At 40.9% G+C, this 17,256-nt stretch overlaps 2 protein-coding genes across 5 annotated transcripts in view; one reads left to right on the top strand and one right to left on the bottom strand.

Moving 5' to 3' along the window:
• The window catches only part of ERI1 (exoribonuclease 1), a 90,864-nt gene that overhangs the window by 52,261 nt on the left and 21,347 nt on the right, over positions 1-17,256 (top strand). The gene's annotated exons all lie outside the window — the stretch shown is intronic.
• The window catches only part of LOC105102389 (large ribosomal subunit protein eL29-like), a 41,953-nt gene continuing 31,488 nt past the window's right edge, over positions 6,792-17,256 (bottom strand). Inside the window, exons 2-3 of one of the 3 annotated variants that reach the window (XM_064477490.1) lie at positions 12,448-12,511; positions 6,792-7,482 (exon numbers count right to left, since the gene is read on the bottom strand). In XM_064477490.1, coding sequence (XP_064333560.1) covers positions 6,980-7,450 — 471 coding nt within the window. In that variant the 5' untranslated portion in view covers positions 7,451-7,482; positions 12,448-12,511 and the 3' untranslated portion in view covers positions 6,792-6,979. Of the gene's footprint in view, positions 7,483-12,447; positions 12,515-17,256 lie in introns of all 3 variants that reach the window. The other 2 variants (XM_064477489.1, XM_064477488.1) reach the window with 2 other exon arrangements.

Below are 17,256 nucleotides of genomic sequence, written 5' to 3'. Positions count from 1 at the left end.
ATAGTAGGTATTTCCTATGATAGTCCCAGGAAAGAGAATTTAGTCTCTGTGTAAAAACTTCCATCAAGAGAGGTCTAGCATTGAGACTTGACTCTTGATTTGTCTCTGGTTTAGCAAGGCAAGAGAATGGAAACCGCCACAAACTCCTCAAACTCTTGTTTTCTACATAATCCTCTTCCTTTAAATTCCTCTTATTCCTTTTACCAGAACTTCTGGCAAGTAATGTGTTGACTCATGGTATCACTTCCTTCCTCTGGCTTACCTCCAGTGGAAATGCTAATGAGTTGTCAAGTGACCAATAGGCAAGACGTGATGAAAGGAACGTCCCTGCTACAAAAATATGATCATCTGGGCATTAACAATATGTAACTGGCAGTGACAAACTGAGACAGAATTAGGTTGGGTCAGGAGGTAGCTCCTGCCTTCCAGCATGAAATCACTCTTCCCTTGTTCAGACTCTACAGAGCCCATCTGCGTGTATGGGGGATGCACCATCAGGAATGACCTGTACATCTTGGGGGTCTTAATTTCAGCTGTGATGAGAGGATATTGAAGGGAACTTGTAGGGAAGCTGAGTCTGGCTTCCTCATCTTAGAGAGGAGACATTTGCTTGGAGACGTTTAGGCAAATGACTTCTCTCCTTCCCTACATCTCTTCAAGAGCCAGAGGTCAGGCTGTCAATCTGAATTTGTCTAGGATCAGGAAGAATGCCTTTCTAGGAACATAAGGAAAGTTGATGGTGAAATACCCAGCGAGTCATATTATCGAAGTCTAGTCAGTCCCAGGGGAGGTGAGGTGTGGCAGGAGTTGGAGAAGGATGGGGAATCTCCTAAATTTTATGAGCCATAGAAGTAGAGTTGCTAGATGAAATATGGGATACTCACTTAAATTTGAATTTCAGGTAAACAACAAATACATTTTTAGTATAAATGTGACCCAAATATTGCATGGGACACAAAAAATGATATTTGCTATTTGTCTGAAATTCAAAAATGTAACTGGGGCCCTGTGTTTTTATTTGCTGGAGATCCTGTATAGTAGCCCAGTCTTTCTAATGATCTCTTTTTGCTCCATCGAACGCAGCAAGTCATCATGGTGTATTTGTTGGGTGAAGCAAGCACAATGACTATGGTAATAATGCTTTATCTTCACCTGCTTCCAGTGAAAAAGTCACCTATTTTTTCCTTTTGGGAATGTTGTTAAAACAATGATTGTGCTATGAAAATAACTCCCATCCAAGGGTCTTTTATTGCAGCATATATGCTCTTTGGAGAGAGCCTGCCATCAAGGGTTCAGAAATCGTTACTTAACTCCATTCTTTTTTTTTTTTTGATGCCTTTTTAAATTTTATTTTTTTATTATGAAAAATTTCAAACTGACAGTAAAGAAAAAAGAACAGAACCATGAACATCCATGTACCCATCACCCAGCCTCAATAGCTTTCACCTCATAATCAATGCTGCCTCATCTATAGCCCCCCTATTCTGTCCATCCTGACCCCATTATTTTGAAACAAATCCAAGAGAGCTGGAGCTTTATTGCTCTATAACTTTCTGTTCCTTGCTGTACCTTTTCTTTCCCAGTAATGGAATTGTATGGGTAGTATTTACCCCAAAATCTTCTGAACACTGTTCTGTGTTTTTATAGTTTTCTAGGTGTTAGCGTTCCCAATATAAAATCTCAGATCTACCTTTTCTAGCCTCCCTTGCCCCCACGGCTCATACACAGGACTTGAGGTCTGAAATTGAGACCCACCAGGCATAAGACTTTGGCTAGGACTTGAGCTACAGGAGGATGCAAGACTGTGTGCCATCAGGCCCACTCTGCAGTGTCACTCTAGAAGCTGTTCCTGGGAGCTGATCTGAGAACATGTTCCTCCAGCTTTTGCAATGAGTCTGAGCACTCTAACATACCTTAAAACATCCTCATACACTAGCTAGAGAAGAGTCCATTGACTTTAACTTGATAGCTTAACTGATCGGAAAGCTAATAGTACTTACCTTCCAAAGAGGCAAGAGAGGAAAAGCACACATGAGCACTTAAGTTGCTCAGAAGAAAAATGTGATGATTCGTGTGAGTTTAATAATTTATTGAGCATTATAGGCTTATGGGACTGTCCTAGAGCAAAGGTGCTCAGAGCATGGCCTCCAACCAACAGCAGCAGCATCACTTAGAGACTTGTGAATTCAAATGCTTGGGCCCATTTCCAAGACCTCGTGAATCAGAAACCTTGATGAATGGAAAGTGGTGGGAGGAGTCTGGAAATCTGTGTTTTCACAAGCTCTAGATGATTTAAATCTGGGGTCAGTCACCAATGGCAGCCTGAGGACCAAATCCTGGTCACCCTGTGATTTTGTCAATAAAGTTTTATTGGAACACAGCCCCAATCATTTATGTATTGTCTCTGCTTTTGTGCTACAATGACAGGTTTGAGTGGTGGTGACAGAGGCTGATGAAGCCTAAAATATTTACTACCTGGCCCTTTACAAAAAAAATTTGCTGACTTCTGATTTCGGTTCATGCTAAATAATGAGTCCATAAAACTTAGAGGGAGCCCTCCCCATTCTGGCAGGACTAGGTGTTCAGCTCACTTCCCCATGTCCTTCAATCCTCTTACAAGCCACAGATTTTTGAATGCTTGTTACCATATTTTAAAATTTGGTCTAATATGCATAGAGTGCTTGCTATGTGCAGGTATTTTTCTGAGCTCTTTAAAACTGGAATCTCAATGTTTTATTATCAGTATTTAACATGTACCTTGGATAGGACAACATACATTTTGAGATATTAATAACATTTTTTAAAAATTTAAGTCTTCTATCATGAAGAAAAGGTTAGAGGGTGAGTTAGCAAGAGTTGAACAGGAATGTGTGACATTAATTTATCACAAAGGATAGCTGTTGGAATTGATTCCCATGATGTGGAATGGTCTTCTACCGTTTATCTGTGGTCTGTGGAATACAGACTAGCTGGCTATTTCTGACTTCTATCAATGGCAGTCTTTGCTCCTTAGGGCTTAATATTAACAGAATCTTATTTGATCAAACTATTAAAAAAAAAGTATGTGTGTGTGTGTGTCCATCCAGAAGACAAATAATCTCTCAAACAGACCAAGCCTAATTCTATCCCTAATAACAGGAATATAGCTCCAGCTCTCTTCCAAATCCAAATTTGTTTATCTGTGTTGTTGGGGCATTTTCACAAGTAATAAAAAGTGGGGATGGTGGATTTACAAAGTGAGTTCAGATAGTGCAGAGAATGACAAGTAGATTATTTGCCAAGATAATAAAACTCTTCAGACTAAGTGTAGATGATTCTTACTTGGCCATGCTTCATTCCACTCTGCTTTGATCCTTCTATGTGAGGAAGAAGCAGCCACACAGATCACTTTCTGGTCTCTCACTAAGTGAGCCCCAGGGGAATGCCTAAGAGACTGTGCACTGGGTACCATTGATCCTGGGTCAGGTGTCTTCCTCCCTGGTCATTAGTTTTCTCACCCAGAAAATGATGGGCTGGGACCAAATGACCTCTGAGAGTCTTTCTGGTTCTAAAAATGCAATAATTGCTGTGCAGATGGTCTAGTGCTTCTTTTGGCACTGATTATATTTTCTAAGATACCTGTTAGAGACCATGCAGCAGTCAAACCTAGGCTCTTCGAGGAAGAGGGAAATAGCCATACTTACACTCAGCTAGTGTGATAACTTTCTGGAAGAAGTGTTTATAATATGTATCTGAAGACTTAAAAACAATGCCATCTCTTTGACCCACCAACTCCACTTCTAAGAATTCATTCTAAGAAAATAAGAATGGATTTGTATTCAGTGATATAGCAACAAGCATGTTGGTTTCAGCACTGTTTATAACAATGAAAAATTGAAAGCAACTTAAATGTCCTAACTAAATCAATGTGGTTGAGTCATATTGTGGAATATTATGTGGCCATTTAAAGTGATATTGTAAATGTATACTTGTTGACATGGGTAAATATTCATACTGTTGCAGAAACAACAGCTTCAAAGCATCATTTTTGGTTACCATAGTTTGCTGGAACGGACTTACCATTACATATACCTATCTATATAACTGTGTTATAATCTACAAGGGTACATATGAAAATTCTCAAAGTGCTTACTGCTGGGTCATAGGGTTATGCATCCTTTTGATCCGCTTCTTGTCTCATATTTATTTTAAGTTTTTCTGTAGTGATGATGTATTATTTGTGCGTGGATGTTAATGCACACATAAGCACATGTGAATACATGCACACATCTAAGTTCAGAGAAATAACAAAATTTAAATGGGTAAATTTAGACACCTTACTCTCTGTCCCAATTGACATAAGTGCCCTCCCCATGCAGCTGGGTGGAAGCAGAAGGCCCCATGAGGGTCACAGGTTGCTCTACTTTTATAGAGAGGGAAGGAGGCAGGTATAACCCTGGAGGACCTGTTGTTCCTCCCTCATTTCCTGGCTCAGATGACCAACCATCTCAGTTTACCTGAGGCTGAGAGGTTTTCCCTGATGCAAGACTGTCAGTACTAAATGGGGAAGTCCTGGGCAAACTGGGGCAAGTTGGTAACCCTATTCTGGCTGACTTGGGAAGGATGGTTAGTACTTAGTCAGGTATGCTGCAGTTCTAACTCTCTCGTGGTGTGTGGTCTCCTGAAAGATTATTTATGAAACTGTTGCTGACCTCTGGCTCTCCTGGCCAGGAGAGGTGGTGAACTCCACAGGGTGGGGTCAGGACTCAGAAGAGATTTTTCTGACCCCATTTCCGGAGATGCCTTCCCTTCTCTGCATGTATCAGCCCTTGCATTTGTTCTGTGCCTGAGCCTCTGTAGTAAAATGAAACCAAGTGTTATCTGAATAATTCAGGCCAAATTTGCCATTCAATGACTTGAATGGCTGTGAATTTCCTACTTCAACTAATATTAAACATTGAACTAATTAATGTTGCTAAAGTCACATTAATTGTATCCCATTAGCTCAGTTGTGCCAGTGCTGCTAAAGCTCTCGACATCCTTTTTATGAAAGTGAAAGAGGAAAGGAATCAGGAATGGGGACCAGCAAGCCGCAGCTTGTGTGGAAAGGAAATGTGACATGTGATGGAAGTGGAAGTCTGTGTAAACTGCTGGGAGGTTAACTCTCTCTGTGTTACACATGCACGCATTTGAAGGTAGGTGAGATGGTGCAGAGTGGGACCAGTGCCAGTTATAGAGACGGACATTATGGGCTCATCTTGCTGCCTATCACCCTTTATTTGAAAGTAACACACTTTTTGCACCAGCTGAGTCAGGGGATGTCCTCCTGGGTAATTTCAGGGACTCTGTCTCATTGCTCACATTCACATCATTCCCTTTGGATCTCAGGGTGCTCAGGGATGTGGAACAGTGAGAATCTCCACAAAATAGACCGAGGCCATTCCTTGATTGGGTCATCTGTGAGTTAACAGCATTCCTTCTGTCTTCTATGCTGAAGTGAAAAATTATGTTGTTTCCTAGCTCACAGGGTCAGCACATGGAGTAGAGTCGAGTGACCCAGACTTTAGAATTATCCAGATTTAAGACTGAACTGCAGCTCAACCCCTTCCTAACTGTGTGACACTTGGCAAGTTACTTAACGTCACTATGTCCCAGCTTCCTCAGATGGATGATGGGAATAGTATCATTCCCACCCCATTCTCATTTTTCTCCTTTTCTGCTGAGTTTCTCTGACCTGTGCTCCTTTGTTGCCTGGAAAACATAAGGAAGGAGAGTAAAATGGATCCAGGGGGGATTCCAGATAATTCTCATCTTCTGGCACACGGTGACCTCACGCATGGAGCCCAGATCTTATTCCACAGGGGAGCTTTAGATTCATCTTTCTTTTCTGACAAAGACTGATGCCATGGGTTGTAAAGCATATTCTATGGCCTGTTGGTGATTGCCTGGTCCTCCAGGTGTTGTAAAATTCAAGGTGAGAATGTGCTCATGTTTCCCTATGAGGAGGAAACATAGAGGAGTGACATTGACTCTGGGTGAAGACTCTTGGCTCCACTTTAGAGCCCTGGGAAGATGTGATCTTTTTTTTCTTCACCTGGTACCTGTCTCAGTCTTGCTGAGATCCCACATCTAATCCTTTGTTGTTCCCCCAACTTCATCTTCGCTAGCAGCACAAAATGACAGGGTTTGTGGGCCAGAGAAATCCTTGGGCTTTTGTTTGTTTTACACCATTAGGAAGAATAGGGGGATTAAGTAGAAAAGTCCACTTAGCTTTTGGGTGAAGAAATAAGAGGTGTGGTGAGAAGCGTCTAGGTGTATTTTGCTGGTGGGAATGCAAATAAGATCCAGAGGAGGAGGAGGATGTGAATGTGAGCAATGAGACAGATTCCTTGAACTTACCCAGCAGAATGTCTTCTGACGTGATATGACGGGCAGAAAAGAGGGTGTGTGGCTTTCAAATGAAGGGTGACTGGCAGCGAGATGAGATCACATCTTGCATTTTTTTTTTTTTGTCTTAGCATTAGTTTCGCTCTGCATCCTTTCCCATCTGCGCATGTGTACATGTGCAACACACAGACATCTGCATACACTGAAGGGTGGGTAATGAAATCCCACCTCTTAGTAAGCAAATCTAATCCAAGGACCCGAGACACTTGCTTGACCCAATTATCCAGAAACTCAACTGCTTCATCCTCTTCCTTACATTTTGAGAGAGAGAAGGTGGATGGTAGAGCAATGAGAGGACAGGTGAGGTGACCTGAGGTGTATTTTGCTGATAGAACGGCACTTTGGTGCCATATAGTAGGAAGCAATTTGCACAAGTATATAAATGTCTTTTATTTATTTGTTTGTTTGTTTGTTTGTTAGTTATTATTTTTGACTGACAGATCCTGCCTCAGGTTTATTTGTACAAACAGCACAGGTAGACACGAGCCCCATGCAGACAGTAGCCCAGGGGTCACACTAGTCCTTCTATCCTTACATCAGAAGATGAAAGCCTCTACTCTGGAGCCTTTGTCGGGGCCTGGGTGCCTTTGGGAGCCTGAGCCTGAGCTGCAGCTGCAGCTGCAGCTGAAGCTGCGGCCTTGGTCTGAGCCTTATCCTTGGCCTTTGGCTGACAGAGCCTGAGATCCTTGGCGATGTGGGCATGAGCACATTTCCTGAGCTTGGGGTGAGCAATGTAGGCAAGTCGACTGAGCCTGTGGCTGTTGCCCTTTGGGATCTTGGGCTTGACCTCCTTGGGCTTTACGAGAGCCTTAATCGCCTCAGCACTTGCACTTGTGGCCTTGGTGTTGTTGGCCTGCATCTTCTTCAGGCCCTTCTTGTGCTTCTTGGCAAAGAGCATGTTCCTCAGGAACTTGGGGTCCACCCCCTTAAGAGATTCGTATTGTTGTGATGGGGGTTTTTTGATGCCGTTTCTGTGCCATTTTCGGAACTGGGTGTGTGTGGTGTGGTTCTTCGACTTGGCCATGTCTGCGCTGGAGCCAGGAGATCCCAAATTGCCTGGGACCAGAAGAGAAAGAGCTATAAACGTCTTTTAAATGTTCTCATTCATTGATCCAGTAATTCTAGATCTAGGAATCCAGCCAAAGGAACTGATATAGAGGACCATGTAGTATGCTAAGGGTACTCACTGTAGTTTTACATATTATACTAAACCATTGGGAAAAACAGACATAATCAAGGATAGTAAATATCAAAATATGTTTAAGTACATCTATAATGTGGAATTACACTGCCAATAAAGGTGATGTTTTGGATGCATTCATTTTCTATATTGAAAAGTAATACATGCACATTGTTTAAAGGGTTAAATAGTGCAAAAGAGAAGAAATAAGAAAATCTTCTTCTCACCTCAGACCCTAGTACTCCTCTATAGATATGACTACTGTTATCAATTACAGATTGTGCTTTAGAAAAGAAAGGAGGGAAATAAGAAAATGATTCCAAAGAAATGCTAAGTGGAAGAAAGACACAGATAAGAAAATTAACTTTTCACTATACTTGTAATTTGAGAGGGGTGAATATAGAAAGGAAATATTCCAAACTGTTTCTGGGTGGTGAAATTAAGGATAACTTTTATTTTCTGTGTTTTCTAATTTTTTAAAATAATGTGTAATATTGCTTTCTAATTTCAGTGTAATATTGCTCAGCATTTAGGGAGCTAAAAATTACGTTCAAGTTCTGAATTCAGCAGTAAGGACAAATGATCTTTAAATAATACACTTTTTGAAAAAGCAAACGGTTTTACATTTATACGTATGTTCTATTCCTGTCATGTGTAAGTTTAAAATAACACTGCAGGCCAATATGCTTTTGTTCTAGAAAACCCAGAAAATGAATTTTATCTCCCCACTAACCTTTTTTCAGTATCCCACAGAATCAGCACACACACACAAGAAAGTTAGAGTTCTTGCTATTATTTGTTGGTCTTGTGCTCCAATAAAAAACTTCCCCTAATTTTGTATTTGAGTGCCAAATGCTGAAGTTTGAACTTTGCCTTTCTATAAATGAATCCATCAGGGAAAATAAATTTGACACTAGTTCTTAGGTCAAGGTCTAATGTTATGAGAGTTTTCAAAAGAATCCCAAGGGAAAATATTTGTCTGGTTTGTATATGACAGCACTTAGGAACAAACTTTCCAAGTTTCCCAAAATGATAAATGTACATTTGAGAATCTAATACAATGGTATTTCAGAATCCACACACAAGTTTTAAAGAGACAGGCATTTCTAAATGTCCCTAAAAGGACTCTGTAGAAAAAGTGTTAATTTCTGATGTTGAAAAGCTTTCTGCACTTATATTGGAGCCTAAGTATGTGTTTTGATGATGAGATTCCCATGGTGCTTTGAAAACCCTATTAGAAGATATCGGCTTCTCATTCTTTTTAGAATTTTCTTGTCTGCACCATTGTACCTGTGGCCAGTGGTCAGCTTCACTTGAGTCTGGGCTGGAACAAGCAAATATCCTATTTATATCCATAGGCTGGTTACTTGGTCAAGTAGATGATGATGTGAGTAATTACTTGAACCACTTTCTGCTCTTGCCATGAATAAACAGATAGGGGACTTAACTGAAGATTATGTGGCACTGAATGAGCAATTTTTTTTTCTTCAGTGCCTCCCACACATATCAGCTTATTAAGATAAACATGACAACTGTGAGCTGGTAGTACTAGAAGCAGTAAGGAACCAGGACTGTGGGCAGTGGTCTGCCCCTAAAACTAGATTCAGATTTCTACTTCCTCATATTTTGAATTCTTGATTCCTGGTGATTTACGTATTTATAAATGTATTTTGTGTTCATTTGCTAGGGCTGCTGTAACAAAATAACACAAACTGAGTGACTTAAACAACAGAAGTTTATTTTCTCACAGTTCTAGAGATTAGAAGTCCAAGTTCAAGGCATTAGCAGGGCTGATGCTACGAGGGGTTGGGGGCTGTTCCATGCCTCTCTCCAGCTTCTGGTGGTTTGCTGGCACTTTTCAGCGTTCTTTGGCTTGTAGATTCATTACCTAAATCTCTTCCTTCATGTTCATATGGTGTTTTCTGTGTGTTTGTGTGTCTGTCTCCAAATTTTTCCTTTTTATGAAAACACCAGTCATAGTGGATTAAGGGCTCACTCTACTCCAGGATGACCTTATCTTAACTAATTACATCTACAGCAACCCTATTTCCAGATAAGGTCACATTCTGAGATACCAAGGGGTTAGGATTTCAACATATGAATTTTTGGGGACACAATTCATAACATATAAACAGATATGTGCATACATGTGTGTATGTGTAGTATTTTTTTGAGGGGAGATAAGCACAGTGAAAGCCAATTTGGCCTGCTTTGGACCCTGGTTGTGTGATGGAGTCTTCCTTGAATCCTACAGCGTTACTGTGAAAAATATGTGTATGTTGTCAATTATAGCAGTTAAGCATTACATACATTTGTGGCATGGCCTTTGAATTTGATGTTTCTTTTATTGCTATGTTTTATGGCAATAATTATAGCCACATATGCATGCAACTAGCATATGGGCCAGTTGAAAAGCTTATGAGATGTGGTTTGTGATTTCACAGAATTTCTTCCGTTTTTCACAGTTAATGGCATCATTACTTCTTCATTTTGATTTAGAAACTTATTTATTCCACACTAGTTCAGTTTCTGCTTGAGCAGTTGTACACTGTCAGAGCCCAGACACTCATGATCTGGGTCACGTATATGATAGGACTGGATCATCTAGAACTTAAAAACTTCTCCAGCCTTGTGACAACAGAGAAAATGTCATTTTACAGCACTTCACGTTGACTTCATCTCAGCAATACGTGTAACAACAGAAATTCTGTGATACTAACCTGACAGTTCTGATGATTTCTGATCTTATCTGTTCTTTGAAGTCCTTCATGGAGAAACCAATGGGTATGAGTAGTTATTACAAATTTCCTGGTACCAATCCTTCAGAGAACGGATCTGGATTAACCTCTTACCAGGGGTCAGAAAACATCACATCCGTCCGAGAGAGTAAATCATCCATTTAAGGAAGTAGAACATTAAGTCCTCGAGTGTTCTAGAGAGCTTTATCTACCAGAAAGTGGTGGATGAGTGTAGGGTACAGATATGAAGACACCAAGTCAGAAGACCCAACACCCATATAAATAGAAGACTTTTAAAAATAATTATTTTTTCAAAGAGAGAAGTAGTTCTGAATTTTAAGAGAGGATGTTAGTGTGTTTTTAATGTTATTTATTCAAATACAGTAAAAACCTTAAGAGAATTATGGTACCCCATATACCTATCAGCTAGCTTCAACAATTATTAATAATTGTTATAAATTAACTGTTTAATAATCACAATGACAGTAGCAAATTATTAGCAATTTAAAAGCTCTGCTGGAGAATATTACAAATAGCAAACAAAGCATTGAGGAAAATGGAAAAATTAGCTGGATATTTCTTGACCAGATCCAATTCCTGAAATAATAGCTTATTACATTACGGACCCCAAGGATCATCGTGGACTCTCATAATGAATCCAGGCAGCCAGCAGAGTCTCCTAGGGCAGAAGACCTCACCCTTATTCTCTGTGCTGCCTTGGGCAGCAGCCCAGAGGCCTCTGTAAGAGTTAAGGCTTGATATTTTGCCTTGCAGTCCTTTTCTCTGTAGTCGCTGTACTGAGTCTCTCAACCTTTTGTCTGCGGACCTCTTTGATGACACAAAACCCCTCCAACCATCTGCCCTACCTGTTGGCTTCGAGCATGAGGGGGGAGCTTGCTTTTTGCTTGCTCTTTCTGACCAGTGTTTTGATGAATGATGCCTTTCTAGCAACCCAATGGCTCAGGACAAAGACCACGTCTCCTTTTCTCTTTTCTCTTTGTGCTGGTTAGGGAACCTAAATGTGTTTCTCATTATTCAGTCTGTTTTACAAAGTGAGTTCCTGCTGGGGTTCATTGCTTTTGGGATTAAATAGGTATTTCATCTCATACAAGATTGGCCCTTCCTTAATGTTTAACAATGGTAGTCTGTCCCAAGACAGGAAACTCTGAAGTGCTTTGCTAAATTTAAAGACCCAACCAAACATTAAGGTTCAGAAGATTTTTTCCTGTTTTAAAAAAAACATGTAATCTCCTTCTGGCTAGTGTGTATATGCATTATGAGAGTGTTGGGGAGGGTATTGAAATGGAGTGGTGAGTGGTAGGACGGATCCAGAGATAATTCCTAGGTTAAAAGCCATTATGGTACAATGAAAAGGAAATAGGCCCTAGAATCAGAAGGTTGGGTTTTGAATCCCAAGTCTTTCTTACTGGCAGTTGGAACAGCTAGTGGTTTTGAGAAAGTGAATTGACCTTGCTGAGCCTTACTTTCTCTTCTGCAAAGAAGAAGATAATATAATCTACTTCTGGGGATTGTTGTGAAAATTAAATAAGATGCTGGCTGAGAGCACTTGGCACTTTCTAGGTGTTTGGTAATTGGTACCGTATTATTATTATCTTCCTGTGTAATGGCGAGGAAGTGTTAGCTTTGCTAATACAGCGTTTGTGACCAAAGGTTCCCTGAATCTATGGGATAAACATTTAAAGTACAGCTTTGCTCTGTATTTAAGGTTCATCTATAGAGGACAGGAGCAGAGCATTGATTAACCCAGCTCTGGGACCTGCGGCAAGTCACTTAACCTTAGTAACATCATTAAAGAAACACCTATTGAGCCCCTGCCTCCTAGCTCCAGGGCACTGGGTCATCTGTGATATGGGACATAATAATCCCCAGTTTCATCATAGGGCTGACCTTGGGATAATGAGATAATGTCTGTGAAAGTACTTAGTAAACTTGGAGCACAGTCTAAAGGTACTGCTGTGGACGTGAGGCAGAGAGAACATTTACTCTGTCCCATTCATGAGGCTCAAATACAAACTCTCCATTCCTCTGCGAGAGCAAACACATTCTATTTGGCTTTGGCATTGAATGAAAAGTAAACAGTACCTTTTCAGTCTTTTTGCTTCCTCTCTTTACCCTTCAAAACAAAGCCAGGTCCTTCAAGTGCTTCCTGCTGAGTTGAGAAAGAAATGGTGGATTACAAATCCAGCCCCAGCTCCCAGGGCCCCAGAGGATGGCAGAAAAGTAGGGCATCAGAACAAGGGTGTTTAAAGACACCTATACCTGGTTCTTAATTAAGGGATTGGTCTTTTCTCAAGTCCCAAACCAGGGCCAAGTACCCCCCAAGACAATTGCTTCCTTCTTCCACGGGGGTAATGCTAGGAGAACACATATCAAAGCACTTGGACAACGGCACTGCTGGATTGTGTCAAGTGTTACTATGAGGATGAGAATGAGGTGGCCTGGGGCTGGCCTCGGAAGCTTGGTTGAGCAGCTTAACTTTTGGCTGGTGCCCTTGAGGATCACTGTGAGAAGTGTTCTAAGTGAATCCAAAGTCTTGTAAGTTTTGTCCTTGAAAAGTCTATCACTTCCTGTCTGTTACTGTTCTCCATCTGAGGTCCTTACTGCACTCTTTCCTTCGGTCTCACCAGTCCATCTCATTTGTCCTGAATTTTGCCTTTGTGATGAGAATTAAGGATCTTCACAATCTAGACAAACCTACTTTTCCTAACAAACTCATGGCCGCATCACATCTGTGCCATAGCTCTGTCACTCCCTCTGGAAGTGGGGCTTTTTTCTCTTACTATTTATGCCCTCACCATCCTTCAGGATACTGTGTGGTTTTACCTCCTCATGAAGCCTTTTGTGACAATTCAATCCCACTGATCCTTCTCCCTTCACTGGTATAGCATAGTATAGTACGTATTTTCCATATTACTCTTTGGCCTTTAACAATTTTCTGTTCCTTCATTCATTAACAGTTTGCCTTTGTACCTGGCACTGTGTTGGTGACTGGGGAATCCAGTAGTGAACCAAACAAACATGGCCTCTCTCCAGAAGAAATTTGCCATTTAGTAAGTAAGAAGGGAGATTTCAAAAAAAAAGAAAGAGAAAAGAAAAGAAAGAACCAATACATAATATATAGTAAAAAGCACGGATTTTTATTCTAAAAGCAATGAAAACTATTGTAGAGGGTTTTAAAATAGCTTTTAACATTTTAAAATAGCTTTATTGAGATATAATTGACATACAAGAAACTGCATATATTTAAAATGTACAACTTGGTAAGTTTTGACAGATGTATGTAAAACCATCATCACAATATAGTGAGCATATTTATTATATACTAAAGTTCTCTTGTACTCCATCCTTCCCTTACCCCTGCCCCAAATGCTGATTAGTTTGAATTTTCTAGAATTTTCTATTAATAATCATATAGTACATACGTTAGTGTGTGACTTCTTTCACTCAGTTCCTCCTTTTTCTTCCAGATGGTATTCCATTGTATGATATACAAGTTTGTTCATCCATTGACCTGTTGATGGACCTTTGGGTTGTTTGCACTTTTTGGCTATTATAAATAATGTTACTATGAACCTTTGCGTACAAGTACTTATGTGGACATATGTTTTCATTTCCTTTGGGTAGATAAGTAGGAGTGGAATTTCTCAGTCACATGGTAAATTTATGTTTAATTTTCTAAGGAACTGCCAGATCTGTTTGACCTCAAGGCCGTAATTCTGTTCACATCAGCTTATTGTAGAATAATGTAGACAAAGACGGTGACAAAGGAAAATAATAGCTAACATTTATTACATGTTTTCCACATTCCAGGCGTTATGCTAAGAATTTTTAAATACAATATTCCTTAATCTCTCCAACAAACCCTTGGAGGTAAGCACTATGATTATACTCATTTATAGAAGAGGCAACTGAGACTTTTTGAAATTGAATAACTTGCCCAAGGTCAAAGTCACCAGAGCCCAAACCTAGGCCTTTCTGACCCCAAAGTTTGTATGTATAACCACAGTATGAGTAAGACTAAGCCAGTGGACACTAAAATCAAGACACTTGCCTTGCACTTTGCTTTCTTCTCAGACTGGTGGGGTCAAGGGGTGGGAAGCAGAGCATTCTGTGCCTACAAAGAGGATTCTGTTTAGTTGAGATGCTGGTTTCATTTTGTTTTAACTATTAGTCTAAGAATCTAAGCAAAATATAATGTGCAACATACACTTAGAAATAATTTTTAGATTACTCTAGAACTCTATAGAAATAAAGTTGTCTAATCCAAAAATATAACTATATTTAAAATGAATTTCTTTTTTACTAGGTTTAGATCTAGTTCTTTAGAGGCCTCATCCATCAAAAGACAATAAATGGAAATTGATTGTATAAGGAATCCTGAGAATCTGATATTTGGAAGCAGAATGATAGAGCAGAGAGAACACAAGTTTGGGTATGAAAGAGACTTGGATTGAATAATGAGTCTGATATTTCATAGTGGAAAAGCTCCTTAAACCTCATTTTCCTCACCTGTAGAATGGAGATAGTAATGACTATTTTAAAGAGTTGTTTTGAGGATTAAAGGAGATTACAAGTCAAAGCTTTAGGTTCTCAGTGAGTGCCAGTTTCTTTTTCCACTTCACTTTTTAAAAAAGGACTCACACTTTTTCATCCTGGCTTAAAATCTAAAGCCCTTTTTGCTTGACTGCGGTGGTCCTCCCAAACCATACACAGAATTGTGTATGTTTGTACATGAGCATTTTGGTGGGAAGATGTCCTTGGCTTCCATCAGATTTCAAAGAACTCCATGATTCAAAAACAATTGACTAGTTTTTATTCATTCAACAATATTTATTGAATATCCACTATGTACAGGTCTAGAATTTTGCACAGATAAGACCCTGTCCCTCCCTGCCTTTAAGTAGTTTACAGTTTTGAGTAAATAAAAAACTGCAGTGTGTTGTGAGTTTGTGTGTTACCACGGTAATTACATACATCAGAGAGAGCTTGGTGTGTGAAGGAAAAAGCAGAAGATTCCTAGGATGGAGGTGAGCATAATACAGTCATTGCAGGGAAAAGACTCAGGAATCCAGGATATAAACTTCCTGACTATCCAGTGTGACTGGCAGCCAGCTGCTCCATCGCTGGAGAAGACTGTACATGTCCTGCCCTGGACAGAAGTGCCAGCCCAGGGCTGGGGGGTGGGATGCAGGGCAAGGAGATGCAGCTGGAGCCCTGTTACCAGGCAGAGAGGCCTCAGAGCTCGGCCTAACTGGTAGGGGCTCTTTCTTTCAGTTTTTCTCAAATGTTCTGTGTGTGCTGCCAGCCCAGCGTGGTGCTGCTACATGGTGTAAAATTTCCCTTTAGTACTTTTGCTGTTAAACTTTAAGGAGGATCAACTTAAGTCCTGAAAAAAAAAGAAAGAAAAGAAAAAGAAAAAGTGTGCTCTTTGTTCCACTGATCTCTTAGTGGACATGATCAAGATAAGTTGGATCACTGTGTCAACAATGTTTTGAAAATAAAGATGGTATCTTCCAGGCAGTTAGCGAGGCGAGTTGGAAAATTCCTGAAGCCAGAGGGAGATCTGAGTTCTGTGTGGCTCAATCCCTTCATTTTATAGATGAAGACACTGGGGCCCGATGATGGGAATTCTCCGAGGTTTCACGGCCTCTCCTGTCACTAAGTAAAGGAGCTGCAGAGCGATGGTTAATGAAGGCACATTCTGGACGACTCACTGTGATCTCTGTGAGCGCTGAACTGTGGGAAAAGGCCTCTCTGCTGTCGACCCTGTTTCTGCTGGCCTTGCCCACAGTGACTGGCTCCACCTGCCATGTCGTATCTTGGGGCCAGAACCCCTGCGTGTTTATTCTTTCCAGTCCTGCACTTTGCTCTTTTATTTTTACTGGCCCTGGGGTTGTGTTTGTTCTTGGAGCTCTCTTCATGCATATTGCAGGCGCCCCGTGTTTACTTGAGCTCAGGACTAAATATAACCTCCACTATCGCCAGAGGCATCCTTACATGTCAGCCGCTTTTCATTGTGTGCAAACTCCACTGCACGTTGCAGCCCCAGGGCGAGTACCAACACTGCTTTCGTTTCATGGGAGTTCACTTTTAAAAGGAAACTGTCACTGAAGACATGGATGGCCGGGTTCAGGAAGAAATCAGTTTCTATCACAGGCTGCCCTCATGCTTTGTCTCTTGTGTGCGAAAAGACCGGATCTCCAAATCCTAGTTGAGACAGCCAGGAAGGAGCACGTTTAGGGCCCCTCTTCTCCGTTTAACAGCATGGCAGGTGCCCCTTCTCCTGACTCCATCCCCATCCTGTAGGCCTTTTGTAGAGAAATAGAAAATGTCTGTAGCATGGGTCACATCCTTCCTTCTTCTAGGACCTTCTAAAGTGTTGTAGGAAGTGTCTGGTTAGTGGCTTTACATAGTGCCCCAGACCTGAGACCCAAGGTTTTCAAGAAATTGCCACCGCAGTGCACTGAGCACAAGGACAAGCCTCCAACCCACTCCATGAAGCTCTCCCTAATGCTCTGTCAACCACGCTCTCTCCCGTCCATGTTCACTACTGTGCTGATTAGAATTTGTCTATATGGTTTATAAATTATTTTGTGCTTTTAATCTTGTCAAAAGGAGAGTGAAAGCTTATCAGAATCTGAGTCTGTGTCTCCTGCTTACCTTTACCCATTGACTGTAGTCAATGCGGAGGAAACATTAGGTGCTTGCCAACTTCTCAGCTACTTGAGAACATGGAAGAAGGTTCAAGCTGGCATTTCCCCTCTTTGAATCCAGTAGGATCTGCTGTACCCTCCGTTGGAGGGCTGTGAACTGTATAGGCAAGAAGTAGCCCCGAGTGACAGCAGGATCGCATCCACGAGTATGCTTGGTGAGGGAAGAAAGGGGACTCAG

Source organism: Camelus dromedarius, chromosome 22 (genome assembly GCF_036321535.1).
Source record: "Camelus dromedarius isolate mCamDro1 chromosome 22, mCamDro1.pat, whole genome shotgun sequence".
In the NCBI taxonomy this organism is placed as follows: Eukaryota; Metazoa; Chordata; class Mammalia; order Artiodactyla; family Camelidae; genus Camelus; species Camelus dromedarius.
This window is presented reverse-complemented; position numbering and strand designations above follow the sequence as displayed.